The sequence below is a fragment of the Phascolarctos cinereus genome, unplaced genomic scaffold, assembly GCF_003287225.1.
Source record: "Phascolarctos cinereus isolate Bilbo 61053 unplaced genomic scaffold, phaCin_HiC Scaffold_9;HRSCAF=440, whole genome shotgun sequence".
Lineage (NCBI taxonomy): Eukaryota > Metazoa > Chordata > Mammalia > Diprotodontia > Phascolarctidae > Phascolarctos > Phascolarctos cinereus.
In genome coordinates this window covers 149,782,672-149,809,032 of record NW_027556402.1, presented here as the reverse complement: position 1 = coordinate 149,809,032, position 26,361 = coordinate 149,782,672, and the positions used below count along the sequence as shown (strand labels likewise).

The following is a 26,361-nucleotide window of genomic DNA, read 5'->3' as shown; positions in this document are numbered from 1 at the left end:
TGGACAGATAGAGATCTGAATATGTACCTTTTTAGATAATAGTTATGATAATAATAATAAGCTTAATGTTAAAGCTATATAGAAAAAGGAAACATTTATCAGAATTATATTTCTCATTATGAGAGATATTTCAAATTTCTTCATTTGTTGTGTATGCTTGTACTCCAAGGTAAGCTAAAAACCAGTCTATTTTTTTTAGCATTTTAAAGCCTGTCACAAGTGTGTGACAGAATTATTAGATCTGATGCATTAAAACAACTGATTTATAAATATACTTTCTTTCACATATATGCCTTGTCTTGAAAAATTCTAAATTATAAATAACCCAAAGGATAATGGAAACAATAAATAGGTTACAGTGAATTGGCAGTGGTGACTTATGCACAACAAAAGGCATAGAAGATATTGAGGACATTGGATGCAATCTGGTATATATAATGAAAAGGCTGCTGACTCTGGAGTGAGAGGACCTGAGTTCAAAACCCAGCTCTGAAATTTGCTACCTATGTGCCTTTAGGCAAGTAAATTAACCTTCCTGGGCCTCAGTTTCTTCAACTGTAAAAAGAGAGCATGGGACTAGGTAATATCTGATTGCCTTCACAGCATTAGAAATATATGCCTAGAAAAGAGAGTCTTAGGCATAGTGGACTGAGAACCAGCCTGATGGTTAGAAAGACCTGAACTGAATTTCTTCCTCAGACAACATATACTGGCCACGTGACCTAGGGCAAATCATTTAAATTCTGAATGCTTCTGGCAATCTCTAAGTAGTATAAATGGCAGAGCAGATGCCAATCTGCATTAATAGAGCTTGTTTCCCTCATCAGGAGTTCCCTCTTACCAATGAAATCATCCTTACTGTAATATATATATATATACACATAATATATAATATCATATCATATATACATAAGATATAATAATGTTATATACATATATGTATATTGATATGAAAAGTAAAAAGTCTGGGGAAGGAGATGGACCAATGATTATCCAGTGAGAGTGAGAGACATAATTCAGTACTCTGCTCAATCTGCTACCAGACACACCTATAGGTGTAGAGAGAACTATTGATTAAACTTGCCTGCTTTGGAGGAAAACACCCATTGTCATCTTTTGTCATATGGAAACAGAAGCATTTGTGGGGAGAACATCAGCCTTATGACCTCTCATTTTCTTTATGATTATTCTAGCCCTACAAGGCTCAGGGGCAGCTATTTCTTGCTCACGCTAGCAGTTGCCAGTCAAGAGAAGGGGCCTCCTGGGGTTCACCTGCGCTGTTAGAGATGCCAGATTGGTGGGCACTATGCTATTTTCCATGTTAATTACAACTCTGTCTCCCCATTGATGCTAGGAGGGTTTTGGTCCTTTTGAAAATTTCAGCAGAAATGGATAGCCTTTTGAACCCTCCAACAGTTTACATTTCAATTAGCTCAGGAGCTTCTTAGCTTTGATGGTGACCTCACCACCCTTTGCGGAAATTAATGGAAGAGAAACTAGGCATAATTTACTGGACATGGGGCTTGACCATTCTAGATAGTTATGCTTATGAAATCATAAAAAGAGAAACCTGGCTTTAATATTAATGCAGTCATCTGAGCCGTCTGAAATGCTATAACTTGGCATTGTAAGTATAAAAAGTCATTCTCCAATTTTTAAGCTTTGTTTTTCTCAGGCAAGTACTTTCAGCTTCCCTTGTCCTACCATTAGCTGAATTTGAATTTGATGCAAATGTAAAAAGTCTAACCAAATGCCCAACATCTAAGTCAGGGATTCTTAACCTGTCTTGTGTCTTGAACCCCTATGGCAGTCCAGAGAATCTTACAGATCTCTTCTCAGCACTCTTTTAAATACATAAAATAAAATATCTAGGATTACAAAGGCAACCAATTAATATGAAATAAAATTACCATATTTTTAAAGAAAACAGTTCCACAGGTCCCAGGTTAAGAACCCCTACTCTAAGCTGACACTGTATAAATTCATCTAACTTCAAATGATTTGGAAAAGAAAGCTAAACCTCTGAAACATAGCAGAGGGTGATGACAAGGTTAAGTCTCAAAAATCCATAAATGAAATTCACCTGAAGCATGTCTCATTTCTGTCAGATATTTGTTACAATTCTATTACCCGCTTTAATTTAGCCCTAGACTCATACAAATATGGACAATTTCTGTTTATGGAAAAATAATTGTTATGCCTCAGGAGCACTGCCTGTATGCTGGATGTCACCTCTTATTTCCAGAGCTAGATATGATTTATCTTGCCTGTGTTAGGAATGGTATGTCTCAAAGCCATTGCTTTATATGAAGTAGTATTTTTATATCATAGCTATATTAAATATTAGTTTATTGCTTACCATATGCACGAGAGACACTTTGAAGGAGAACCTGCAAATGTGTGCTTTGCTCTGTGATGAAAAGTGATTTTGGGGATCTGGTGCATGTGCATACCCTAACAGTTTACAAAGATGATGTTCCACATCCGTGTCCACATGGAAACACCATCATAGCAAGCTGATGGGGGCTGAACATGTGCCAGACTCCTTCCCTACTCATCAAACCACACAACAAGATCTTTATTCTCTACACCTCTCAGTCAAATAAATAACCATGAAGATGAAGTTAAGATTGCAAAATATCCCTTTATAGATGTCACCATAGAAATTATTGTTTTCAAAAATATGCTGACTATAAATAATAAGTGAGGAATAAAGCAAGGTGATATATGCTTATCTCCACAATAAAGAATTCCCTACTCAACGTTGAAGTGGAAGAGGGATTCCATAGGTGAGGTTTCCAGATGCTCCACTTTGCAAGGAATGTTATTCTGGTTCCATGAAGCCCTACAATGCTGAAAGGTCTCTTCAATTAGAGCCATGGCCACTCAAAAGAAATTGGCCCAGTAACTACATAGGAAAAGTCAAGTGGATAAAGAATGTGTATTGCCCAAATTATAACAAGTCATTGGATGGACAGTGCACTCGGTAAGTCTATCAGTACAGATATCTTAGACAGGAATTACATATGAACAAATGAGCTGAGTCCAGATTTGAAGTAGAAAGTAGAATCCAATGCCTCTAGGAAATTATGTGGCAGTTTTAATAATTCCAAGATTTTCCTTGACGCCAAAGCCCACCTTTATAGCATCAATATTCTCCAATGTTGCTGTATGCTTATGAATCTTGCAACACCAACATCTCAGTAAAACTAAAATTGTAGGCAATGGAAATATACTTGATGGATATAAATATATTGCAGTATACAGAGTTCACTAAAACGTTTGGGACAGTCTCTATTACCAATAATGACTTGCATGGAAGAAGTGGCATAAAAGACTTCATCAAGAAGAAACATCAAGGACCAGAAAAAAGAGTGTTAATAGCTGGAAATGTTTAGTGTAGTACTGGTGGCCACAAAATATCAGGTGGGAAGAGGGAATAGGGAGGGAACAGAAAAAAGGAGGTCTATATGCTATCACGTAGATCTTCCAAGAAGGACATAAGAATGCATGATGTAAAGGCATGGATAGGTTCCAAGCTGCAGTAGTGGGAGGGAACCCAAACAGATGAGGTCACAGATTTGTGGAAATATGAAAGAAGTTTATTGCTTTGGAACATCCTTATAAGTCTCCTCCAAGCACTTTTTATCAAGTGAATGAGCACCTCAGTTGGAAGAAATGGCCAATTCATTGGCAATGTAAATCAGTTCCCCCCCCCAAAAAAATAGCCTGGTCGAGTATAGATTCTTAACCTTTTCATTTGCCGTAATGCACACTTAGGAAGTTTCAGAATACCCATAATACAGTTCAAGGAAACCCACAGCATACAACAAGGTAGTAAAGTAAGGCAGCTCTATTGAGGTTATGTCTGAAGAATGATGGTCTGTTGGACCTCTGCATAGAACTGGTCACCCTTTGGGAGCCCCAGTAGAAATAGGGAAGCTTCCTCCCTGATCTAGTGGGTTTCTATAAGCTTATTATCTGGGTGGAGCAAAACCAGGAATGGAGGGAAAGGAGCAAGGACTCTAAACTTGAGAACTGGCATCGATTCAGGCTAGTGGAGAAAAGAATCCTGGGAACATGGCAGCTAGGTGATATTCAAACTGCACGAAGGGGACTTTGTGTCATTGCTGCTTTTCTTACTCTGATAGAGTGACTGAGGGATTTCGACCTTGCCCAGAGCTTTTTCATTCAGTGGAGTGGGGTGATTACTACTGTGGTCGTTACCTTCTCCACCCCAGGTAATGTTAAGATATTTGTGGTACAATGAGGATTCTAATCCTGAGAAGATGTTCAGGTCCCACAATTCCAGATGAAAAAGTCCATAGCTATCATGGCTGCCATAGCATAGCTCAAGTAAATTTACTGTTAGCACCTACTACTTTGGTTGGAAGAACCTGAGTGAGGTGTGCCCCTTTTTATAGAATAGGGAATACAGGGTAAATGTCCACATTCTAGTGGCATTTGTATTGCAACAATGAAGCAGGTGGCTAAGAGGATATCACAGTGGAGTGAAAGGTATGCATGTTCTTATGTGGAAGGTCCCTGGTTTGCATCTTTTCATTGTTACTATTGTTATCTTTAACTTATGCGGCTCTTTTAAGGTTTGCAAAGTGCTTTGCATATGTTATGTGCAAAGAGGTAGCTAGCTAGATGGCATTGTAGATAGAGCTAGGTGGTTCAGTGGATACAGAGCAGAGGCCTGGAGTCAGGAAGACTTGAGTTCAAATTCAGTCTCAGCCACTTAATAGCTGAGTGACCCTGAACAAGTCACTTAACCTCTCCTAGCCTCAATTTCCTCATCTGTAAAATGAGAACAATAATCATACCTATCTCCCAGGGTTGTCATGAAGATATAATGAGATAAATTGTAAAGTATTTGCAAACCCTTACAAAAAATGTTATTATTATCATTGTCATTGTCATCATTATCATCATCAACATCAACATCATTATATAATTTGAGACCCACACCAAGCCTGTGAAGGAGGTACTGCAGATATTGCTATCCTCATTTTGCAGAAGAGAAATCCTGGGCTCAAAGAAGTTTAGTTATTTGCCCATAATCACACAGCTACTTAGTATCAGAGGTAAGGTTTGAACTGTCCCCCTGAATCCAAATCTGGCACTCTATCACTCTAGGGTCAACAGTGAAAAAAAAAAGGTCAGTATCAGACTTCAGACTGAGGGCTGACTTAAATTTTATAAAAATGATGTGTTCTACAGTGACCACTAAAAATGGGACACTTCATTTTAAACATACTTGAATTCTTCTGTGATCTTATTTGACCTTCAGACCCAAGGTCTCCTTTCACTTTGGGAGGGTCTTTTGTTCTTTGAATTCTTCCCAGCTGGTTGATCACTTGCAGAGAGTGCTTGATAGTCAAGATAATGGGAGGCTTCTTCCTCTATTTCTGAATACCTATTTCAGTAAATTGGTAATTAAGAAATATCAACTGTGGTAGGAATTTAATAAGTGCTCTTGTTCCTTATGAAGACAATAAAGTAAAAGTGATGTGAATTTGGGAAAGTACTCATTCCTTTCCCTAACTCAACCAGACATCCACAATGACAGTGTGATTGAGATTAAGGGCTGGATCCCTGACAAGGAACTGTTAATTATTATTGTCCTGTTATTATTCTTTTCTTTTCTTTTTGGCTCTGATTTATGAACTGCTTTTCATATTCACAAAGTGGCTCATGAATCACCCAGCCTTACAGAAATGAATAATAATGAGCCCATTTACACAACATTTGGTATGCAACTAATTACCTGGAAATCACTGCCTGGGATTGCACCAAAAACAGTCTTATTAGCATTCTGTACTAGATCTACAAAACACAGTGGAAAAAAGGAAACCAGAGGCATAGAAACAAAGGAGAGAAAAAGTAATGGAAGCATCCTGATAAAAGAGCTCTCTTTTCAGTGTAGGTCTTTTTCATCAATGCCATCCTCAAAAAGAATTTAGCAAGAGCCACTCTCTATAAGTTACCAAGCAAATCAAGTTTGGCTTTTTTTTTTTTAGGCTATTGGGGTTAAGTGACTTGCCCAGGGCCACACAGCTAGTGCGTGTCAAATGTTTGGTCTGAGGCCGGATTTGAACTCAGGTACTCCTGACTTCAGGGCCGGTGCTCTATCCACTGTGGCACCTAGCTGCCCTATCAAGTTTGGCTTTTAAAAAAAAAAAACAACTAGTTATCCTATACCAGTTTAGAGAAAGATGTGAACCATTCATTCTCTAAATGGTCTTAATAATAACTTGAAGAGAAAGTTAGTGGATTGCCATAGGACATGGAGCAAGAACTTTGCAAGGAACCAACCTAAATGTGTAGCCATGCTAACTTTCTCTTGGCGCTGAACAAAACCAGATACAGGTGCTACAGGAGCTGATCCTCTAAGATGGGCAGTATCAGTGTAGATAGGTTTATTCAAGGGAAAGATGGAAAGATAAATAAACATCAACAATACATTAAATGCTGTAAGTAAGATTTTGTTATCCTTTTTAGATAATAGTTTCCAGGATCTTAGATAATATTTCCCACAATCATGGTTGAAAACAGTTTCCACTGCAACTGCTCAGTGAGATATAGGGGGTTACATAATGTGGTATTTACTATGCTTATGCTGTGCTAAGTTATGATGATATTGCTAAAGCTAACCTGTGAGCTTATTGTTGGCAAATTGCCTTCTTTGTGTGACCTCTATAAATCAAGAGAGCACTGGTCAGTGAAGGTGAATTTGGAGAATGCACAGGGAAATGAGTGGATGTCTGCCTCAACTGGCCTCCATTGAGGCTTGAGGGTGTTTAGGGGACCACACAAGCTGGAATGCTGTGCCCATCTCAACTGACCTCATCGAGACCTAGGGATAGTTACCCCCCCTTCTTGCCCACCCCTCAGAGAAGGGTGATTAGAGGGTCCTGTAGGGGTTGGTGCTTGCGTTATCAGGAATCCATTGAGAAGACTAGACTAGAATAAAATAAACTTATTTAGCCCCTCCAAAGCTGTCTTCCTGTCCTTCTGGCTGTCCAGATCAAGAATGAACCTGTCATAGGCTGGAGTTCAAAACCTGCAGAGGTGGTTCCTGTGTAACAAATGGTGTAGTGGGTAGGATTATCTGTCTTACAAATGTACAATATGACCAATCATAAACAAAATCATTTTATGATACACACACATTCACATACATACACACACAGGGTCTATTGATTTGAACCAAGTTGACTAGTTCCATTCTATTTAGGCTCATCAGGCCTTCGCAGACTAAGGTACGGCTACTGAACTAGTAACGATGATCAGGCACACTAATGTATTTCTCCTTGCTCATGATGGTTTTTGTGACGTGCTTATCAAATTCCTGTTCAGGGTCTAGGATTCCATCCATGGCCATAAAATAGAGATTATCTCCTACCAAAGTTAACTAGCTCTCATTCCCACAGGTATTATATCTTAGACTCATTAGCACCATAAAGCCAAAGTACTGGGTTTGGTCTCTGGATGGGATCATGCTTTGACATGTGTCTCAGACAAATCCATAAGCAATTATTTACCCATTCCCCACAGACTCGTTCCCAGATGGGCCACTGGGTAGCTTACAAATGAAAAGCTCCCTTGAGATTTGGGTAAGAAGCTCTAGCTTACTTGGAGATCCTTTACAATAGAACACTTACTATTATCCTTTATAATTGGCAATGTTCACTTCCTGGTAAGCTCTTTGTAGCCACTACAAACCATACCTGATCAAAAATTCTCTGGAACTGTGCTCTGTTTTTACTTTGAGACTTAGAGTCTGCTCTTATTTTGGTATAGGGGTTTTTGTTCTTTCCATTTTTTTCAGTTAGTTGATAACTCTGGAAGATCTACATTGTAAAAAAAAAAAAAAGACATAGTTGAAGGTCTTCTGGAATGCCCAGAAATCATCAGGGGCCAAGAGTTTCACCAGCAACACTTACAAAGAGTGATATGAAGTTTCTCTAAGGAGACTGTTCCATTGGCATTATGGTGTAATTCTAAGGCAGAAAAGGATTCAGTGCAAACCAGGGGCATGTAGGACAAGGGGAAAGAGGAAAGAGGAAAGTTTCATGATTGAGGGTGTATCCTACTTCGTGACAATTGGGTGAACTCAACAATTCATTTTGGATGAGTTGAATGTAACATTTGTCAAGAAGAAAAGTTTTATTTTCTCTTCTTCATAAATACCTCATACTATCACTGGCTTATATTACTTCAGGTTCTAAGATTCTTCCTATGATTTTATCAGGCTATGATCATTCTTTTTAAAGCTTGCATTTTAGGGCAGCTATATGAGCACTTGCCCTGGAGTCAGGAGGATCTGAGTTCAAATTTGGTCTCAGACATTAAATGAATATATGACCTAGGGTAATCCATTTAATTCTGATTGCCTCCAACTGTCCCCCCCCCAAAAAAAAGCTTGTATTTCTTTATCCTACAATTGAAATTAGTGGGTAATTTCTTTCCTAAGTTCCCCAGGGTAATAATATACTTAACTTCTTGCTAAACTTTTCTCTTACAAGTATGCCTATTTAGTCTTTGGAATATCTAAGGTCTTCTTCAATTCTAAGTTTCCCAGAAGGCACGGACTACCTTTTTTCCCTTTGTGGAACAGCTAAAGGCAATCCTTTCATACTGTTCATCAGAGATGAACAATCCTGCCTCTGAGCTTACTCAGTGAAAGTCACAGCAACATGATTTCTATTTATTCCATTATTCCAAAGTACTCTTGGCTCACTTTCTTTTAATAACCCATTTCTTTTTCATGCCCAGTGGTCAATTCTATAAACAAATTATCACAATGACCATTGCAAATAGCCTGCCTGGCACATAGTAAGTGCTTAATAAATGCTTGTTGATTTGATTTTTAAAAGAAGCAGACACATCCCGCTGCCTCCTGCCCCTACACTTGGAATCTGTGTCCAGAGGAACAGTTGGCTAACTACTTCCCCATAAACTGTGACCAATCAAACATGCCCTTGTTTGCAGCCAACTTTGCAGCTAATTCTCTCAAACACCCCTGAAAAGGAGGCATTGATGGTAGAAGTCAAATAGAAAGCCCAAATAATAACTTAGGGCATGGGCCTTTGATGCAAATACTTTAGCAACAGTTCTGCCATTCACTGTGATTACTTGGCTTCATAATTCTTTGGGCCCTCAATTCCACAGAATATGATTCAGATGATTAAGGCTAAATGATCCCCACAGCACTTAGGATGAACCTTGAACTGAACTTAAACCTTCCCATAGGTTCAGATTTAGAGCAGAAAAGGATGTCATAGCCATCAATTCCAACCCCATCATTTTACAGATGAGGAAACTGAGGCACAGAGAAACTAAATTACTTGCCCACTTGAGTCACACAGCTAGCAGGTACCTCAGGTGAGATTTGAACTTAGGTCTTCCTGACTGCAATGTCAGTGCTCTGTCCTCTACACCAGGCCACCTCTAGCTCCCAGAACTTATGCTCAGTTGACATAAGCTTTTGAAAACCCAGAATCACCTCTATGACTTGATGAAACTTTGAAAGAAACTTGATGAAAATTTGCACACATTCCTACCAACTGATAGGAAGCTATAGATGTTTGAAAAGAAATGATCTTTGTATTACACATTGCAAAGATCAAGTGATTACTATTGAGGAATAATCATGGCACTCGGTCATGCCCTTCAGAGACTGACTGACCTTTTCAGAAGTGGGGCCTTAAAAAAGAAGAGGAAAAGTATGGATCACAAAATAATACTTAGTTATTAATAAAACAGTATAATATTAATTTCTGTTACTTAAAAATATGAATCTATTGAAGCTTGTCTTATTAGGACCACCAATCATTCAACAAGCTTTTATTGTCTACTGTGTGCAGAACACCATGCTGCAGGAGATACAAAATTTATATATGACGTGGCCCCTGCCTATCAAGTATGGTTCCAGGTATGGCCTCAAGGTCGCATGTGGCTCCCTAGGTCCTTAAGCATGGCCCTTTGACTGAATCTGTTTGGATCAGGGCTGCACTTGAGGACCTAGAGGGCCATGTGTGGCCTTGAGGTCTCAGGTCCCCCAACCCTGGTAACTAACTAGCTCCTGAGGTCCCTTCCAGTTCTGAAATCATTTGATTCTATAATAGTTCAGTATTTAAACCATTTGGCCAACTATATCATCATGGGATTCTGGCTAACCCAAAGACATATCTCTAAAATTAAGTTGGTGAAGGTCAACCATGATATACTCAGCTAATTTGCCACATAATCAGAGGGCTAGAAATATCCTACAGTGGCTTCCCAATACAATAGGAGCTAGCACCAAGATCTTCTTTGTACCTCAAAGCCCTTCAAACAGAGATTCAGACTACCCAATGTCCCTTTACTCTTCTCAATCCCCTGCTCAATTTCTTCCACATAAACTAAAGCAAATTTATCCACTACCTCCCTTCACTTGACCATACCATTTCTACCTTTGATCCTGTGTTTGAATTGTACATGAAGAATTGCCTTTTCAATGGAATTAGATGTGATGGTCCACTTCCTTCACTATTGTTCCGCAGTGTTCTCTTGTTCTCTTTGTGCTATCAATACTGTTCCCTAGAAAATTTCAGATGAGCTCATTCACAATAAAGCATAAATGAATAATAAAACTGAATGAGTAACCTCTCCAGGGTCTCAGAATCATAAAATGTCAGATCTGAAAGAAATTTGAGAGATACTTAGTCCAGAGGTTTGTAACATGAGAATGTGAACTAGTTATTTTTTAAAATTTATTTATTTATTTTTAATTTTCAACATTCACTTCCATAAGATTTTGAGTTCCAAATTTTCTCCCCATCTCTCCCCTCCCCCCACCATAAGATGGTGTGTAATTTGATATAGGCTCTATATATACATTCATATTAAATATATTTTCACATTAGTCATGTTGTAAAAAAAGAACTAGAACCAAAGGGAGAAACCACAAGAAAGAAGGGGAGAAACCATAAGAAACAAAAAAAGAAAGAAAGAGAGAGAGAAAGAGAGAGCAAATAATATGCTCTGATCTGCATTCAGACTCCATAGTTCTTTTTCTGGATGTGGACAACATTTTCCATCATGAGTCTTTGGAGATGTGTACTAGTTTTTCTACAGTTATATGAAAAAATGCTCTAAATCACTATTGATTAGAGAAATGCAAATGAAAACAACTCTGAGATACCACATCACACCTATCAGATTGGCCAACATGACAAAACAGGAAAACGATAAATGTTGCAGAAGATGTGTGAAAATTGAAACACTAATGCATTGTTGGTGGAGTTGTGAAATGATCTAGCCATTTTGGAGAGCAATTTGGAACTATGCCCAAAGGCCTATAAAAATGTGTATACCCTTTGACCCAGCAACAGCACTTCTAGGGCTATATCCCAGAGAGATCATACAAATGGGAAAGGGACCCACATGTACAAAAGTATTTATAGCAGCTCTTTTTGTGGTGGCAAAGAATTGGAAATTGAGAGGGTGCCCATCAATTGGGAAATGTCTGAACAAGTTGTGGTTTATGAATGTAATGGAATACTATTGTGCTATAAGAAATGATGAATAGGAAGATGTCAGAAAAACCTGGAAAGACCTGTATAGCCTGATGCTGAGTGAAGTGAGCAGAACCAGGAGAATGTTGTAAACAGTAACAGCCACATTGTGCAATGACTAATGTTGATAGACTTAACCCTTCTCAGCAATACAAGGATCTAAGACATCTCCAAAGGCCTCATGATGGCAAATGCTATCCACATCCAAAGAAAGAACTATGGAGTTTGAATGCAGATCAAAGCATACTATTAGCTATTTTTTTTCTTATGTTGTATTGTTTCCTCTTTCTTGTGGTTCCTCCTATTGGTTCTAATTCTTCCTTATAACATAATTAATATGAAAATATGTTTAATAGGAATGTATATGTACAGCCTATATCAGATTGCATAGCGTTTTGGGGAGGGAGGTGGGGAGGGAGGGGGAGAAAAATTTAAAACTCAAAAGCTTATGGAAGTGATGGTTGATAAATCAAAATAAATTAATTAAATATATATTTTGATAATTATATGTCAATATAATTGATTCCCTTTATGCTACAAAGTTTGTAATCCTTTGTATTTTGTTATATGCATTTTAAAAAAATTTTAAATTAACATTTAAGTTAGATTTTTAAATTTTAAATTAAAATTTTAAATTTAATTTAAAATTTTTAAATTAATTTTAAAAAATTTAAAAATTAATTTTAAAAAATTTAGAATTATCCTGAAAAAGAGTCCGTAGGTTTCACCATACTGCCCAAAAGGTCCATGATACAAAAATGGCTTAAAAGTCCTGATCTAGTTGTTTTACATTTTAGGAAGCTAAGCACCAAAGGAGTTCAGTTATTTGCCCAAGGTCACAGAGTTTGTCAGTGATATGTATCTATCCAAGTCTCTTGCTAATTATTCCAGAACCCTTAGACATAAAAGACAGAATCTCAAGAAATGCTGCCAGTCATTAAAAGATGCCATCCCTATGATGCCAGGAGGTGTGGGCAGAACTGTGGATGATTCATCAGGCTGGTAAATACATTTTGGCAGCTGGTCAGTTTTTTTTTTAACTCCTTGGAAGGCAGATACTAAATACCATAAAGAAGGCAGATAGTCAAATGTCACTTTCCTCATGAGTTTATGTCATGGTTTTCCTTTTTCTTTTTCTTTTTTCTTACAGGATCACAACAACAGCTGCTTGCATGATGGATCTGCGAAGATATCCTCTGGATGAACAGAACTGCACGCTAGAGATTGAAAGTTGTGAGTTGTTGGGATCAGGGATGGATGGAGGGTAGTAAGCAAAGGTGCTGGGATTACATGGTTTTTCACAATAAAATTTAAAAATTTTAGGGAGGATTTCACAAAGAAACATAAATATATAAATCTATTGAAGTTTATCTTGTTAGATCAACCAATCATTCAACAAACCTTTATTGTCTACTGTGTGCAGAACATCGTGTTGGAAGAGATACAGAATTTATATATGGCATGGCCCCTGCCCTCCAGAGTATATTTGCATATTTTATATAAATATGTATATGTATACGTATATAGGTATATACAATTTTAAGAAGAAATCATAATTGCTAGCATTTATATAGCAGCTACTATGTGCCTAGCACACAGTACTAAGAGCTTTACAAATATTATCTCATGTAAGCCTGACAACCCTGCTTGGGAAATGGGTGCTATTATTATCCCCATTATACAGATGAAGAAACTGAAAAATGAAATGAAATAGGAAATGCTTTGTCCTGGAGAGCTAACTTGTTTCACACTGTCCTGCACATTAAGTTTCTAATTGCTTTTAGAAATGCACAGGCATTATTAACTATTCACTCTGGCTAAGAGTTCAAGAAAGTGGGATGACATGGTCAGATCTATGCTTTAGAAAGATCACTTTGGCGATTGAGTAGAAAATGGACTGGAATGGGGGGGAGACTTGAGGCAAGAAAACTAAAAGTAGAAAGCCTAAGAGATAACTTTTAGGTGTTGTTTCTGCATACATTAAGATTCTCTAACTTTTAGAAAAGTATGCTGTAGTATAGGTACCCCTGTGACAGAGTAATGTGCCTGTATCTGCTACTAGAAGGAAAAAAAAATGCTTACAAGGTGATGCTTATAGGGATTCAACTCTATTTACACCAAAGCACCCATTTGTCCTGTTTGTAGGATTCTGGATTCTGTGCATTTACACTGGCTATCCTTCGTACCTGGAATTCTCTCCCTCCTCATTTCCCCCTTCTGGCTTCCCTGGTTCATTTAGAGCTCAGCTAAAATCTCTTTCTGTAAGAAGCTTTTTTTAGTGCTTTCCTTTTGTGATCATCTACAATGTATCATGTGTATATCTTGTTTGTGTGTAGTTGTGTTTGCGTGTTTCCCGTTGCAGTGTGAGCTGCTTGAGATCCAAAACTGCTTTTGCCTTTCATTGAATCCTCTATGCTTAACGTTGTACTTAAAACATAGCAGGCACTTAATAAATACTTGTTGATTTGACTTGTTGAGAAGTTGGTGGTGTGGAGTGCCATTTTGGTCTATTGTAGAATAATGAATTGAGTAACAATACAGAAATCTTAACAACTGATTGGGATCGGCCACTTTCAATGTCATCAGTTGCTTTGGTATTAACCTAAAATGATCAACCCGTAAATAGTTGATCCAATCAATAATGCAGATAGAGTAAGTCACCCTTTGGAAGTCAGGTAATTAGAGAGGCAGATCAAGTGCTTCATATGAGTAAAATACTCTATTGTCATAAATATAGTTTAATGTCTTAGAATTATGAATGTCTATCATATCCAGAGGGTATGATTATTGAGAAAATAGTCTAATTTTTTAGATATTCTATATTTGTGTGTCACAGGTAAAGGCTTGACCTAAACAATACATATATCAGAGCTTAACAATTAGAAAACTTGTGAAATATTTTTTTTACATTCCAATTCTTTCAATTGACTTCCTGATATTAAACAATAAAATTGTGAAATTAAAACATAGGAATTAAACCTAAACACATTCAACTATTAGCAGCCACCAATATTTTTGCAGTCAAGACAGGACCTTTTTGTTATACAAAAAAAATAGCTTTTGAAACAGGAATGAAAAGATAAGGTTAATTCATGAATTTGCTACAAATATTAGCATTCAGTCTTTAAACTCAGACATATTTCATTGACTAGTTTATATCCTTTAACATCTGCTGGGCAATGCAAAGTTTAATCTACACTCTTAAAGGCAAAAAAAAAACCCCAAAACTCCAAAACTTTCAATAACATTACTCATTTATGCCTCTCGTAAAGGTAGACAATGCTTGGACAAGGGTTTAATTTTTTTTTTCTAAATAGTAACTTGAAGTCTTTATCAACTTGCAACCTCTTTGCCAACACCATTGTTATAGTGCTAAAGAAATAATGTTGTGGGGTTTTTTTTCTTTTTCACCAACTGACTTCTCTTTATGTGGTTCAATCACTTATACATATAATTCAATTCAAGAAATATCCATAATACCTGAGCAAGTCACTGTCTGCTACTTAAACATCCACTGATAGGTTACTTTGAAAATATGAAGCCAGAACAAACATTATTGAACTTCACTTTTACACTTGAATTCTATCCTCTTTTAACAAAGCAGAGCACAGGTAAATCTTCAGTCACAGAAGCACAAGATTCTTGAAGAGCTGATCTCTGTAAATACCTCCAGAATGACCTAGCACCAGCCCTTCCTGAATGAATTCCCTCTATTGTATCCAAGCAAATGATCATTTAGCCTCTCATAGAAGGCTCTCATCAATGGGGCATTCTGCTCCCTGTGCAAACACATCACATTTTTGGACAGTTCCTGTTTAAATGGAACTAAACTCTTCATTTCTATAACGTGCACTGGGCCTATCCTCCAGGACCAAGCACCACAAATCTAATCATTCTTCTGCATGTCAGGCCATAAGAGATTTGAAGACAATAATCATTTTCCTTTTAAGACTCCTCTTCTCTAGACCATTTATACTCATTTTTCTTTAAATCAGTCCTTATATATACTGGATTTGCTAACCTTTGCCATCCTACATGTCTGCCTCTAAATGAGCTCCATCTTGTAATATGATTCCTAAAATATGGCACCCATAACAGTACTCCAAACATATTCTTGACCAGAGAAGACTATAAAGGGATTATCTTCTTTCTGATGGTCAGTATATTTCTATTAGTGGTATATAATATCACAGTCATATGATTGGCATGATGAGCTCATTGACTTTTAATCTACTAGGTCATAATGCTGACTTATGTTGAAGGCACAGGCCACTGAAATCACCAAAATTTTTCCACATGAATTGCTTTCTACCCACACCACCCCCAGCCTATACTGATGAGCTAATTTTTTTTAAATCCAAGTATAAGAGTTTCTATTTCTACTACATCTCAAATAGTTAGACTCAATTAATTATTCCAGCCTTTTGAAATTTGTTTGTATCACAACTATGTCATCCAATATGTTAGCTTTCCCTCCAAGATTCAGAATATCCACAAATTTAATAAGTATGCCCTCTGTGCCTTGTCACAAATCCCCAATTAAAATGAAGAGAACAGATGTCCTGCAGCAATCCTCTAGAATCCTCCCAGTGGGTTGACATCAATCCATTAGAAATATTCTTGGGGGCTAGTCATTTGTCTGGACCAAAATCTAAAATGTGATAACTTTTGAAGGTGTGAAATTGCACGTGCCAAAAATAACTCCCTGAATTCTAAATAGCTTTATTTCTTCCTAAGTACATAATCAATACTTGATTAAGTACCAATCAATGCCAAAAGAGCTTTTTTCATTTTTCTTTTTTTTAACTTAAGGAAGAAAATTGAAACATTTCTATAAGTATTATTTGCTACTATAGCTTCCCCCCAAACTATCAATTTACCAGGACTTCACCATAGGCTGAAAAGCAATTTTTAAAATGAAAACTACCAGCATCAGTAAGGAATTAAGAACAAAAGTGGTTTTTTTTTTCTATTGCTGTAGAATTATGCAGGCAGCTTTAAGTAAGGGAGAGAATACTAAACTTAGAAGGAGGTAAGTGGGGCAACTGGGGCTCTGCCTCGGTCACTGAAATTGATTGAACATTGACAGGGCTGTTACTCCTTCAGTAAGTAGGAAAAACACTAAGTTTAAAACTAGATTTACAAGAATAATTAGTTAAAGTAGGAAATTTCCAAAAGACAGAAGTAAGCTTGTACCTTAGCTGGCCTTCACCTTGCTTCCTCCCCCAGGGGTGTGCTCCCTTATAGTAGCCATATGACATTCTGTAGCCAATGTATTAGGGTCTTTATCTCCCCCAAAGGTCAGTATCTCTTAGTCTTTTCCCCATTGGACCCCATAACCCAGGTTCAAGACTTCTCCTCAAGTTTCTGTCTCCACCCAACTGAATTTTTCATAAAGTTGATTTGAGACCACTATTCAAGCTCTTTGCTCTGGACGTATTGTGTGGTTCTTATCTTGGGTGTCAGACCTGTTTCTAGACCTGTGCATTCCAGTCCTGGCCATGACTTTTACTGTTTATGTAATATTATAGTCACTGAGTCTCAGTTTCCTCATTTATAAAATATCCTCATTGTATAATAATACTTCTACTACCTAATTCACAAAGTTATTACGAGAGTCAATTCATGCTATATTTCATTTTACAAAGCATTTTGCAAACCTTGATGTACTATAGAAACTATTGTTAACAACAACCAAATATGTGTAAAAATCCAATTCAGTGAACTTTTATGGTACTTACCCTATGTAAAAGATTGTGCTAGTTGTTGGGGATATAAAAATGAAAAAAGGAAAAGAAAGTCCCTGCCTTCAAAAAGCTTACATTTCACTTTGGGGACCCAACATGTACATAGATAAGAAAATACAAAGTGTATCTTTAGCACCTGAGGGCACAAACTTGCTAGATGAGTCCTGAAGAAAAAAACTTATACTGAGTGCAAGATAATCTACGGGACCGCATCCAAGAAAACGAATGCTCAGGAACTTCCACCTATGCGTTTACCTTTTAACTGTCTTCCAGAGGACAGGAATTCAAAGTGAGAACATTCAGTGAAATAGCATTGTAAAAGAAAAAAATCAACAAAACATCTCACCTATAAACCTGAAGCACACTCTTCTACAAGACATTGTCAGTAAAAAGAGGAGACAAACATAGGCAGCACGTATGAAAGAGTACACCTATGAAAAGGTATATACAATGGGTACAACTCAAATGTCTAAATTGAAAATGAGGTGGGGCAACTCAAACTTCTAACACTGTAGAACCACTGATGTCAGAGAATCAGAGTCAATAAATGTTTATTAAGTGCCTACTATGTGCCAGGCACTATGCTAAGTGCTGGGGACATAAAGAAAGACATAAGACAGCCCCTGCCCTCAAGGAGCTCACAATCTAATGAGGGAAGACAATGCACAAAAAGCTGAAAAAAGGAGGAGGGGGGAGATTACCCAGCATAGGAGCGTGATGAAATCCTGCAGCTGGAGTGGGAAATTATCTGCAGAGGTGTGGGTTACAGAGTTGATCTCATCTTGCAGAATGATGAGTTTCTGGAGATCATGAAATCCAAGTTAGCCAAGTAAGAAATGATGAAGTGAACTCCCTGAGTGCCCTCCTTAAATGGTGGATCAAGAAGGCCCTTTCCAGTGTCCAACTTCTACCCTCTTCAGTCAGAGGGGAGGGAGAGACTCCGGGAGCAGGGAGTGCTGAGGAGGTGTGAGTTTCAGATTTGATTTCATGTTACAGAAGGATGAGTTTCTGAAGATCACGAAGTCCAGCATGCCAGCTGTATGGGAAATATCTAGTGATATCATTGTGTTTTTTTTAAATAACTTTTTTTTTAATTGATAACTTTTGTTTTCACTTAAGGATGTCTTTTGAAATAAACTTTATGGCCTAAGGCTGTAATGTCTTTGTCAGAGAACTCACTCTAGCTTATGATGGACATTCCCCTTATCTCCTAATTTTAGTCTCTAAAGACTAAACTATATCTAGTCATTATGTATAGTGTAGGGGCTACTTGTCAAACACATTGACCATGATCCAGGGACCCTAAGGTTCTAACAGTTTCTCAAATCCAAAAAGACTTTTGCTCTCTCATGTAGATAAGTGAATAGGAGGAAAGGCACAAAGTTAAGCCCAGATGTCAAAGTTATTGTCTCTTCTACCTGCCAAGCCACATTTCTCTCATATACATTTATATTTATTTAATATATATGCGTGTGTATAAATACCTTGTGTGTGCATGCGTGCAGGCACACACAACCAAAGCCTAAAGCAGGGGTTCTTAACCTGGGACTCACAGACTCTCAACCAATCCTTGGATAGGTTTCAGAAGTTATGAGACCTTGGGGGGGGGGATATATTTTATTTCAATAGAATTGGTTTCCTTTATAAACTCATATGCTTTATGCATTAATTTTTTTTTTCTGAGATAGGATCTATAGGCTTCATCCAGCTGCCAAAGGGGCCTGACACCATGACACCTGGGACTTGTGCCTCAGCATCTACGTAAAATTCTCCTTTTTTGTGGAGAGAATGATTACTTAATATCCTATGCCTATGTGAGTGGTAGGGTTGATAAAATTTTGGGAGAGGAGAATTTCTTCCTCTGGCCTTTGGCTTTAAGGAAAGACATAAGTACTTCCAATCTCTTTTCCAGTAGTCTCCAGTTCCATGGATAGGAAGAGACTCTGGGAAAAAGCCAAGCTATAGAGGAACCAGCACTTTAAGTACGTCCACATTTCCAGCTTGCTGCACTACAGACTTCAGAGAATTTTCCCTTTACTACTGGGGACTCTTTCTCAATAGAAAGAGGAAGAGAGTTCATTTTCTCTACCATTGAGGAGAGTTTTATGCCTGGGCTTGAACCCTAGGTTGCAAAGGAAACTGAATTCTGAAAGACAGAGATGTAGAAGAGAGTACATTCCAACTGTAAAGAACCACTGATGCAAATGCATGAAGGTAGAACTATGATGAAATACTGTATCCAGGAACAGCTAGCAGGACAGTTTGACTTGAATGGAAAGTGTGTAAAGGTGAATAAAAGGAAATAAGGCTGAAAACATAGGAATGGGAACTAAATAGTAGAGTGACTCAAATGCTGTACTGAGGATTTTATATTATTTCTTTGAGGTCATAAGGAACCACTGAAGATTTTTGAGTAGGAAAGTGACATAGTTAGATATAGGAATGTCAGTTTAGCATTTGTATGGACTATAGAGCTAGAGAGGTACACAAATTCTGACTGGCTTATAAAAGTCTCAGTTTATAGCAATCACTTATCCTTCTATTCCTGGTCAGCCCCTTCTAATAGAATATAAGTTGCTTTTCTTTTTCTTCTAGGCTATGCCACCTAGTAAATTTGGATAGGCTATGAAATCTTATTTAATTGAAATTTAATTTTGTGTCCATTGGTTTTGCATAACTGTTTTTGTTGTTGTTGTTGTTACAAGGGGTGAATCTTTGGGTGAGTGGTTATATATAGAAGTGACTAATAAAAAAAAGAATTAATAAAATGTTAATAATTAATGAAGTTCCCAGATACAGAATATTGCCCCTTTGTAGCAAAAGACGGTTTGATCAGGGTAAAGTTTATTAGGAAGTGATTCTGGTGTAAACAAACAAGTAAAAATGGTAATAAATTTTTACCTTTTTAAAGTATGGTGGAAGTAAACAATCCTATCAATTGTCTATTAATATTTTTATGCATTGAGATAGCTCCAATTATTTAATATTTTGGATTTAATACTTTTGAAAGGTCCCATTTTGGAGCCCACCCAATTTTCGAAATGTACTTGATGTCTCAATGGCAACTCTTGTAATCCAGAACACTCAGCTCACTTCTTCCACAACAGCATTTGGCATTATGGTCCACGTCCTGCCATTCAAATTCTCAGCAAAGAATAGAGGAAAGGAAGCTTGCCTTTAGTGTCACATTGTTATTTTTGCACTGGTCCATTGAATCACTTGTCAGGGTGAAATAATAAGATCTGGCAAGTTTTAATCTAGGCATTATTCATCATTAACACTTTAGTCTTGATGAATGGACCTGACATTTAATCTTTAGAGGGATACGATTCAACTCCACAAATATTTATTGTGTCTATTATGTTCTCTGCCATGGGGATAGAAAGATGAAAAATGATGTCAAGACACTTTGTCTCCTAGAGCAGATACCACTTGTACCAGAGTGGTTTCTCATGGGCTAAGGACCCAGAGAAGAGGCAAAACACTGCAAGAAAATTGGAGGAGGTAAGATCACTTTTTCCTGTGGGGTGGAAAGTGTGGAAAAATCAGAGATGGCTTCATCGTGGGAGTGGTTCTTGAATAGAGCCTTGAAGGGTAAAAAAAAATTTCCCTAGACCAAGAGGAAGGAGTACATTGCAAGCAAGGAAGATAGCCTGTACAACCCACAGAGGCAGGAGAAGGAAGGACAACCAATTAGTCAGTCAATCGATAAATAAACATTTATTAAGTGTCTACTATGTGCCAGGCATTGTGCTAAGCAGCGGATAAGATAGGAAGCCCTTAGTAGTCCACATGGGCTGGAATTTGTGAGGGTACTAGCGGAGAAGATGGCTGGAAAGATAGGTTAGAACCAGATTATGGGGGACCTTAAAGAGGTAGTGTTTTATCCTATAAGCAGCCACTGGAGGTCTTTTAAAAAGAACAGTGCATGGCCAGAGCTATGCGTTAGAAAAATTAATTTGGCAGCTGTGTCCCCTTATGGGTAGAAATAAAAGGGTTAATCTCTTAAAATCTGAAATCTTGTTATATCTTTTTGTTATGCTAAATTTCTGAATTGAGACAAACATTTAACCAGAAGACCAAATGATAGTCTTGTTTGGTCAATTCCAAGAACAAAAGTATTTTTCTCATCTCTAAAACTAGAAGATGAGGAGGTATAAATCAGTAGAGACACTGAATGATAGGGTCCCACAAAATGGCCTAAGCTATGAAGCAAAAAGAAAAAGAAAAGAAAATCCCAAAGTGGAAAAGGAACAGGAAGTAAAAGATGCTAAACCTCCTTCTTATGATGTGTTTTCACCCGTCAGTAATAAAGTGGAATCTCAATTAGGCTAGTTTTCCAGCATAGAAAGTCATAAAGACCCTGTAGGCTGTAAAGACCAGACCACATCAGGAGTATTATTTCTACTCCTGCTGCCACATTTTAAAAGCTGACAAGTTGGAATGGATCCAAGTGGTGCAGTCTAGGAAATTGCTTCCTTCAGGTACTTTGCTTTCTCTCTATTCCTTCTCTCACATATTTAACTTCTCCTTCTCCAAAAGTTCTTTCTTCTTTTACTTATAAACATGTTCTAGTCTCCTCTATCCTAAAAAATGCCACTTTGGTGCAGCTACCTATGTAAATTACTGGGTCATATCTCTCACATTCCATACCAATCCCTTCAATCAATCAATAAACATTTATTAAGGGCTTGCTAAATACCAAGTTCTGAGGATACAAAAAGAAGCAAAAGACAAGTGCCCTCAAGGAATTTAACAATCTAACCACCCTTACCACTGCTGAAAGGCCTTTGATGACCCCTCAATCAAATCCAAAGGCCTTTTCTTATTCTTTGCCTTTCTTCAACCACCTGCAAAATTTGTCCCTGCTGACTCCTTCTTTCTTGAAACTTCTTTCTTCTTTTAGCTTGTGGGACACTATACTGTCTGATGTTCTCCTTCTTTCTCTAGTTGTCCTTCTCTCTCCTTTTCTTCCTCTAGAGCCTGAAGTGTGTTTCACAAAGGGCTGTCCTCAATGCTCCTTTTTTTCTTTATATTCTCTTTCTTAGTGACATCATCTATTGCCCTGTCTTTAGCTATTCACTTTATGTAAATGACCCCCCCAATCTCTGTCTGTGGCTCTGACCTCTTTCCTTAGCTCCAAACCAACATTTACAACAGCTTGCTGGACATCTCTACATGGGTGTCCTACTGACACCCCAAATTCCTTCTGGCCCCCCTGATTTTTGTTAACAGTTGTCACTCTTTACTAATATTTAATAATACTATAATAATTTATATATATATATGTGTGTGTGTGTGTGTGTGTGTGTGTGTGTATATATATGTGTGTATATATATATATATATATATATATATATAATATATATATATATATATATATATATATATATATAAATATATATATATATATATATATATACATAATATTTACTAATCCAGAAGAAGAGAAGAGTCATTTGTTTTTTAATTTCTCCCTTTTCCTCACTGGCAGCTATGTGACACAGTTGGACTTGTAGTCAGGAACACCTGAGTTCAAATTCTGACATAGACACTTACTTAGCTGTGTAACCCTGGAAAGGCCCCTCACCCTCTCTCAGCCTGCACTTTCTCATCTATAAAATGAGGACAGTAATAGCACTTGTTGTGAGGATCATAGAAGATAATATACATAATGCCCTTTGCAAACTTTTAAGTGTCATATAACTGTTTTATATATATATACATGTACATATATATATATATATATTAAATATAATTATTGTTGTTGTTGTTATTTCTTACCGCCTGTCCACATTGCATCAGTCACATTCTAAATCTGCACATCTCCTACATTTGTCCCCCTTCTTTCCAATTCCAACAGCTGGAATCTTAGTTCTGGCCCCATAGTCTCTTGCATGGACCGTTGTGTTAGCCTCTTAACTTGCCTTCCCACTTCCAGATTTTTTTCCTTATAACCCAGAGGTTCTTAGCTTGTGTGTGTGTGTGTGTGTGTGTGTGTGTGTGTGTAATGGACTCCTTTGGCAGTCTAGTAAAGATTTTGATCCCTTTCTCAGAATATTTTTACATGAATAGTATAAAGTACATAGGATTACAAAGGAACCTAATTCTATTGAAGTAAAGATGATTCTTTTTCACTTCCAAGTTCATAGATCCTCTGAAATCTAGCCACAGGGAACCCAGATTAAGAATCCCTACACTAATTTATTACCATATTAATCTTCCTAAAGAACAGCTCTGCTGTTCTCATTGTTCAAAAATCTTCAACACCTCCCCATTGTCTCCTAAATGAAGTCCCAATTCTTTAGCATAACATTCAGGGACCCAAACCATTTTTTTTCAGACATATTCCACTACTACTATATATGTGCAGAGCAAAGACTAGAATTAGGATAGGAAGTAGTGGAATGAAGTATATTTTTTAAATATTGCTTTCACATAAATGCACAAAATTTTAATGCCAGATAATTCCACTCTCAATGTACATAGTCAATGGTTTTGTAACAAGTCAAGTCACACACATTTTATACTGCATGTTGTAACACGCAGGGAGCATAATTTTCAAACGTTGTTTAGTATACACAAATGCCTTTTCTGGTTCTGCCTATACATAGCCTTCAGTCCCATTAAATGGAATTGTACTCTGTTCCCACACACATGGGGCATGTTCCAATCTAAATATGAGTATCTCCTTTTACTCTTGCCTTTCCCTTGACCTATAATGGCCCCCACCACTCTCTAATAGAGATCATTAGACCTTTCTCAAAATGCAACACCTTTGTGAACCCATCTCTATCTCCCCAGATCTTCATCTACTTCAGCCTCTACCTCTAAGCCAGAACTCCGGGTGTGTCCTGTGCCATTGGGTTTTTTGTTCGTTGTTGTTGTTGTTGTTTTGTTTTGTTTTGTGGTGAGCTTTCACCAAACCCAGGCACACCCTACCCCTACTCTGACCATCTTCATAACATGCCACCATGCAAATACTCTCCTACCTCCTTTTCCACCTCTTGCTCTGAGAACATCAGAATAACACTTTTCATAAAAATGATGTGTGGATCAGTTGTTCTAGTACTTGACATACCCACCATGTGGCTTCCCTGACCAAAACATCCTCCTCTAGCACCACTTCCCAAACATGTTGTATTAGAATGTCAGCTTGAAAGCATAGACTGTCTTGGTTTTTTATTTATTTCCCTAGAGCCTCGCCCAGTGTCTGATATATAATAAGTGCTTAATAAATGCTTTTTCATTCATTCACTCATCCTTCTTCTCAACCCTACATAACGTAATATAGCTATCACTTGGCAATTTCTATAATTTGCACTTTGACATATTTATGTATTTATCTTTTTACCTCCTACTAGAAAGCAATTTCCTAAGGGATAAAGGTACTATCTTACTCATCTTTGCATTCCCTGAAGTACTTAAAATACTAATTTACATGTAACAGCCATTTAACAAGTTTTTGTTGGGTTGAAATGTTTCCAGTGCTTAAAGATTTGGGACACATTTAATCTGAAGAAATAAAAAAACAGAGAAAGGTGTAATTGTTTTCAATTATCTGAGGGTTGTTATGTAGCAGAAGAAATAGCCATTCCGCCTTGCTCAAGAAGCCAGACTAAAACCAGTGAGGGATAGTGACCAAGAAGCAATTGTCTCTCAGTGCTCAGTTAAGTAGACTTCCCCTTTACTGAATAATATACCCTACCCAACAACAGAAGCACTCAGAAGAAAACCGAGGGCTGTCATTCACCCCCTGCCCTTTTGTGGGTGATGTTGGGTTCTTACCTGGCTTTTATGGTAATATATCGCTATCTTCCAATTAAATCTTATAATCCATATTGGCTGCTCCCATTTATCACTTGCCTTTAATGTACTTTCTAGATTCACCACTCCTATGGTCATGCTACATAATTAAATAGAATGGTAGAAATGAACCATAACCAGTTATCATCAATGCACTCTGCATACACATTACTGGCCTTCAGCTTTTCTAGTCCTTGCAATAATATCCCCAAAGCTACAAATAGAAGAAGAAAAAAAAAAGCTCAGAAATCTAGTTCCCCTTTCCTTCCAGTAGGGAGCAAGGGGAGACTTTACCTACTAGCTGGATTCGATGATGCAAGACAGGAAGCCTCCTGAAGTCAATACTGGTTAAGTAAGCCAGTAGCCACCAGGTATGAGTTTCATTCCTAAATGATTGTTGCATCGATGTGTATCTATTCTTTTTATACTATAAAATTTGCAAGAGATCTCCAATGGGCATAGGCCGTTGTTTCATTTTAGTGTGTTTGTATCTCTGGTACAAATACATTTAGTATAGTTTTTAAATACAAAATAAAATTTTATAATATTTTTAAATATATTTAATATGTTCTTTTGGTGTATTTGTACTACAATACCTGGAAGTAGTAGATGCTAAATAATTCCCTGTTGCCTGATTAGATATTAAAATCCCACCAAAGCAGATGGAGATGAGGGCCCATATGATTGTCGTGAGCTTAAATGCCATTTCTGGAGCTTCCTCCTACATGCTCAAACTCAGATTCTTTTTTTTTTTTAAACGTCCAACCTGAATCATTCCTTGGCCATTGTCCTGCTCCTAGCCTTTGCTTGTCCCCCGAGTCCTATGAGAAAAGCAGGAATGTAACAACTGGAAGGATTTAAGCAAAGGCTTGTTGGTCATTTATCAGAGTTGACATTGATCATTGAGTGGAAAGTCAGGCTAAAGTATTTCCAAGGTGTCTTCCAAACCCACAATTGCATGATTATATTCATTTTTAACTTTTCCCTACAACTCAATTAAGGAACTTCTTTGTAACAATAATATTAAAGCAATTAAGGATTACAAAAAGTAGAAATTAGGAGAGAGAAGAATGTGTTTGAGTATGTATACATGAATACATACATGTGTGAATAGCCACAAGAAAATATAAAATCTATAATAATTAATAGCAAAAGCTTTTAAATCAGACATATTAATTGATGCCTGCCAAATCATTATTTCTGATCTGAAATAGCTTAAAAATAGCATCTGTAATACAATG

The 26,361-nt window shown here is 37.3% G+C and overlaps 1 protein-coding gene across 1 annotated transcript in view; it reads left to right on the top strand.

Annotated features, from left to right (window-relative positions):
* Positions 1-26,361, top strand: part of GABRB1 (gamma-aminobutyric acid type A receptor subunit beta1) — a 431,291-nt gene that overhangs the window by 342,755 nt on the left and 62,175 nt on the right. Inside the window, exon 5 of the mRNA XM_020990626.2 lies at positions 12,718-12,800. Within this exon, the coding sequence (XP_020846285.1) occupies positions 12,718-12,800 (83 nt within the window). The remainder of the gene's footprint in view (positions 1-12,717; positions 12,801-26,361) is intronic.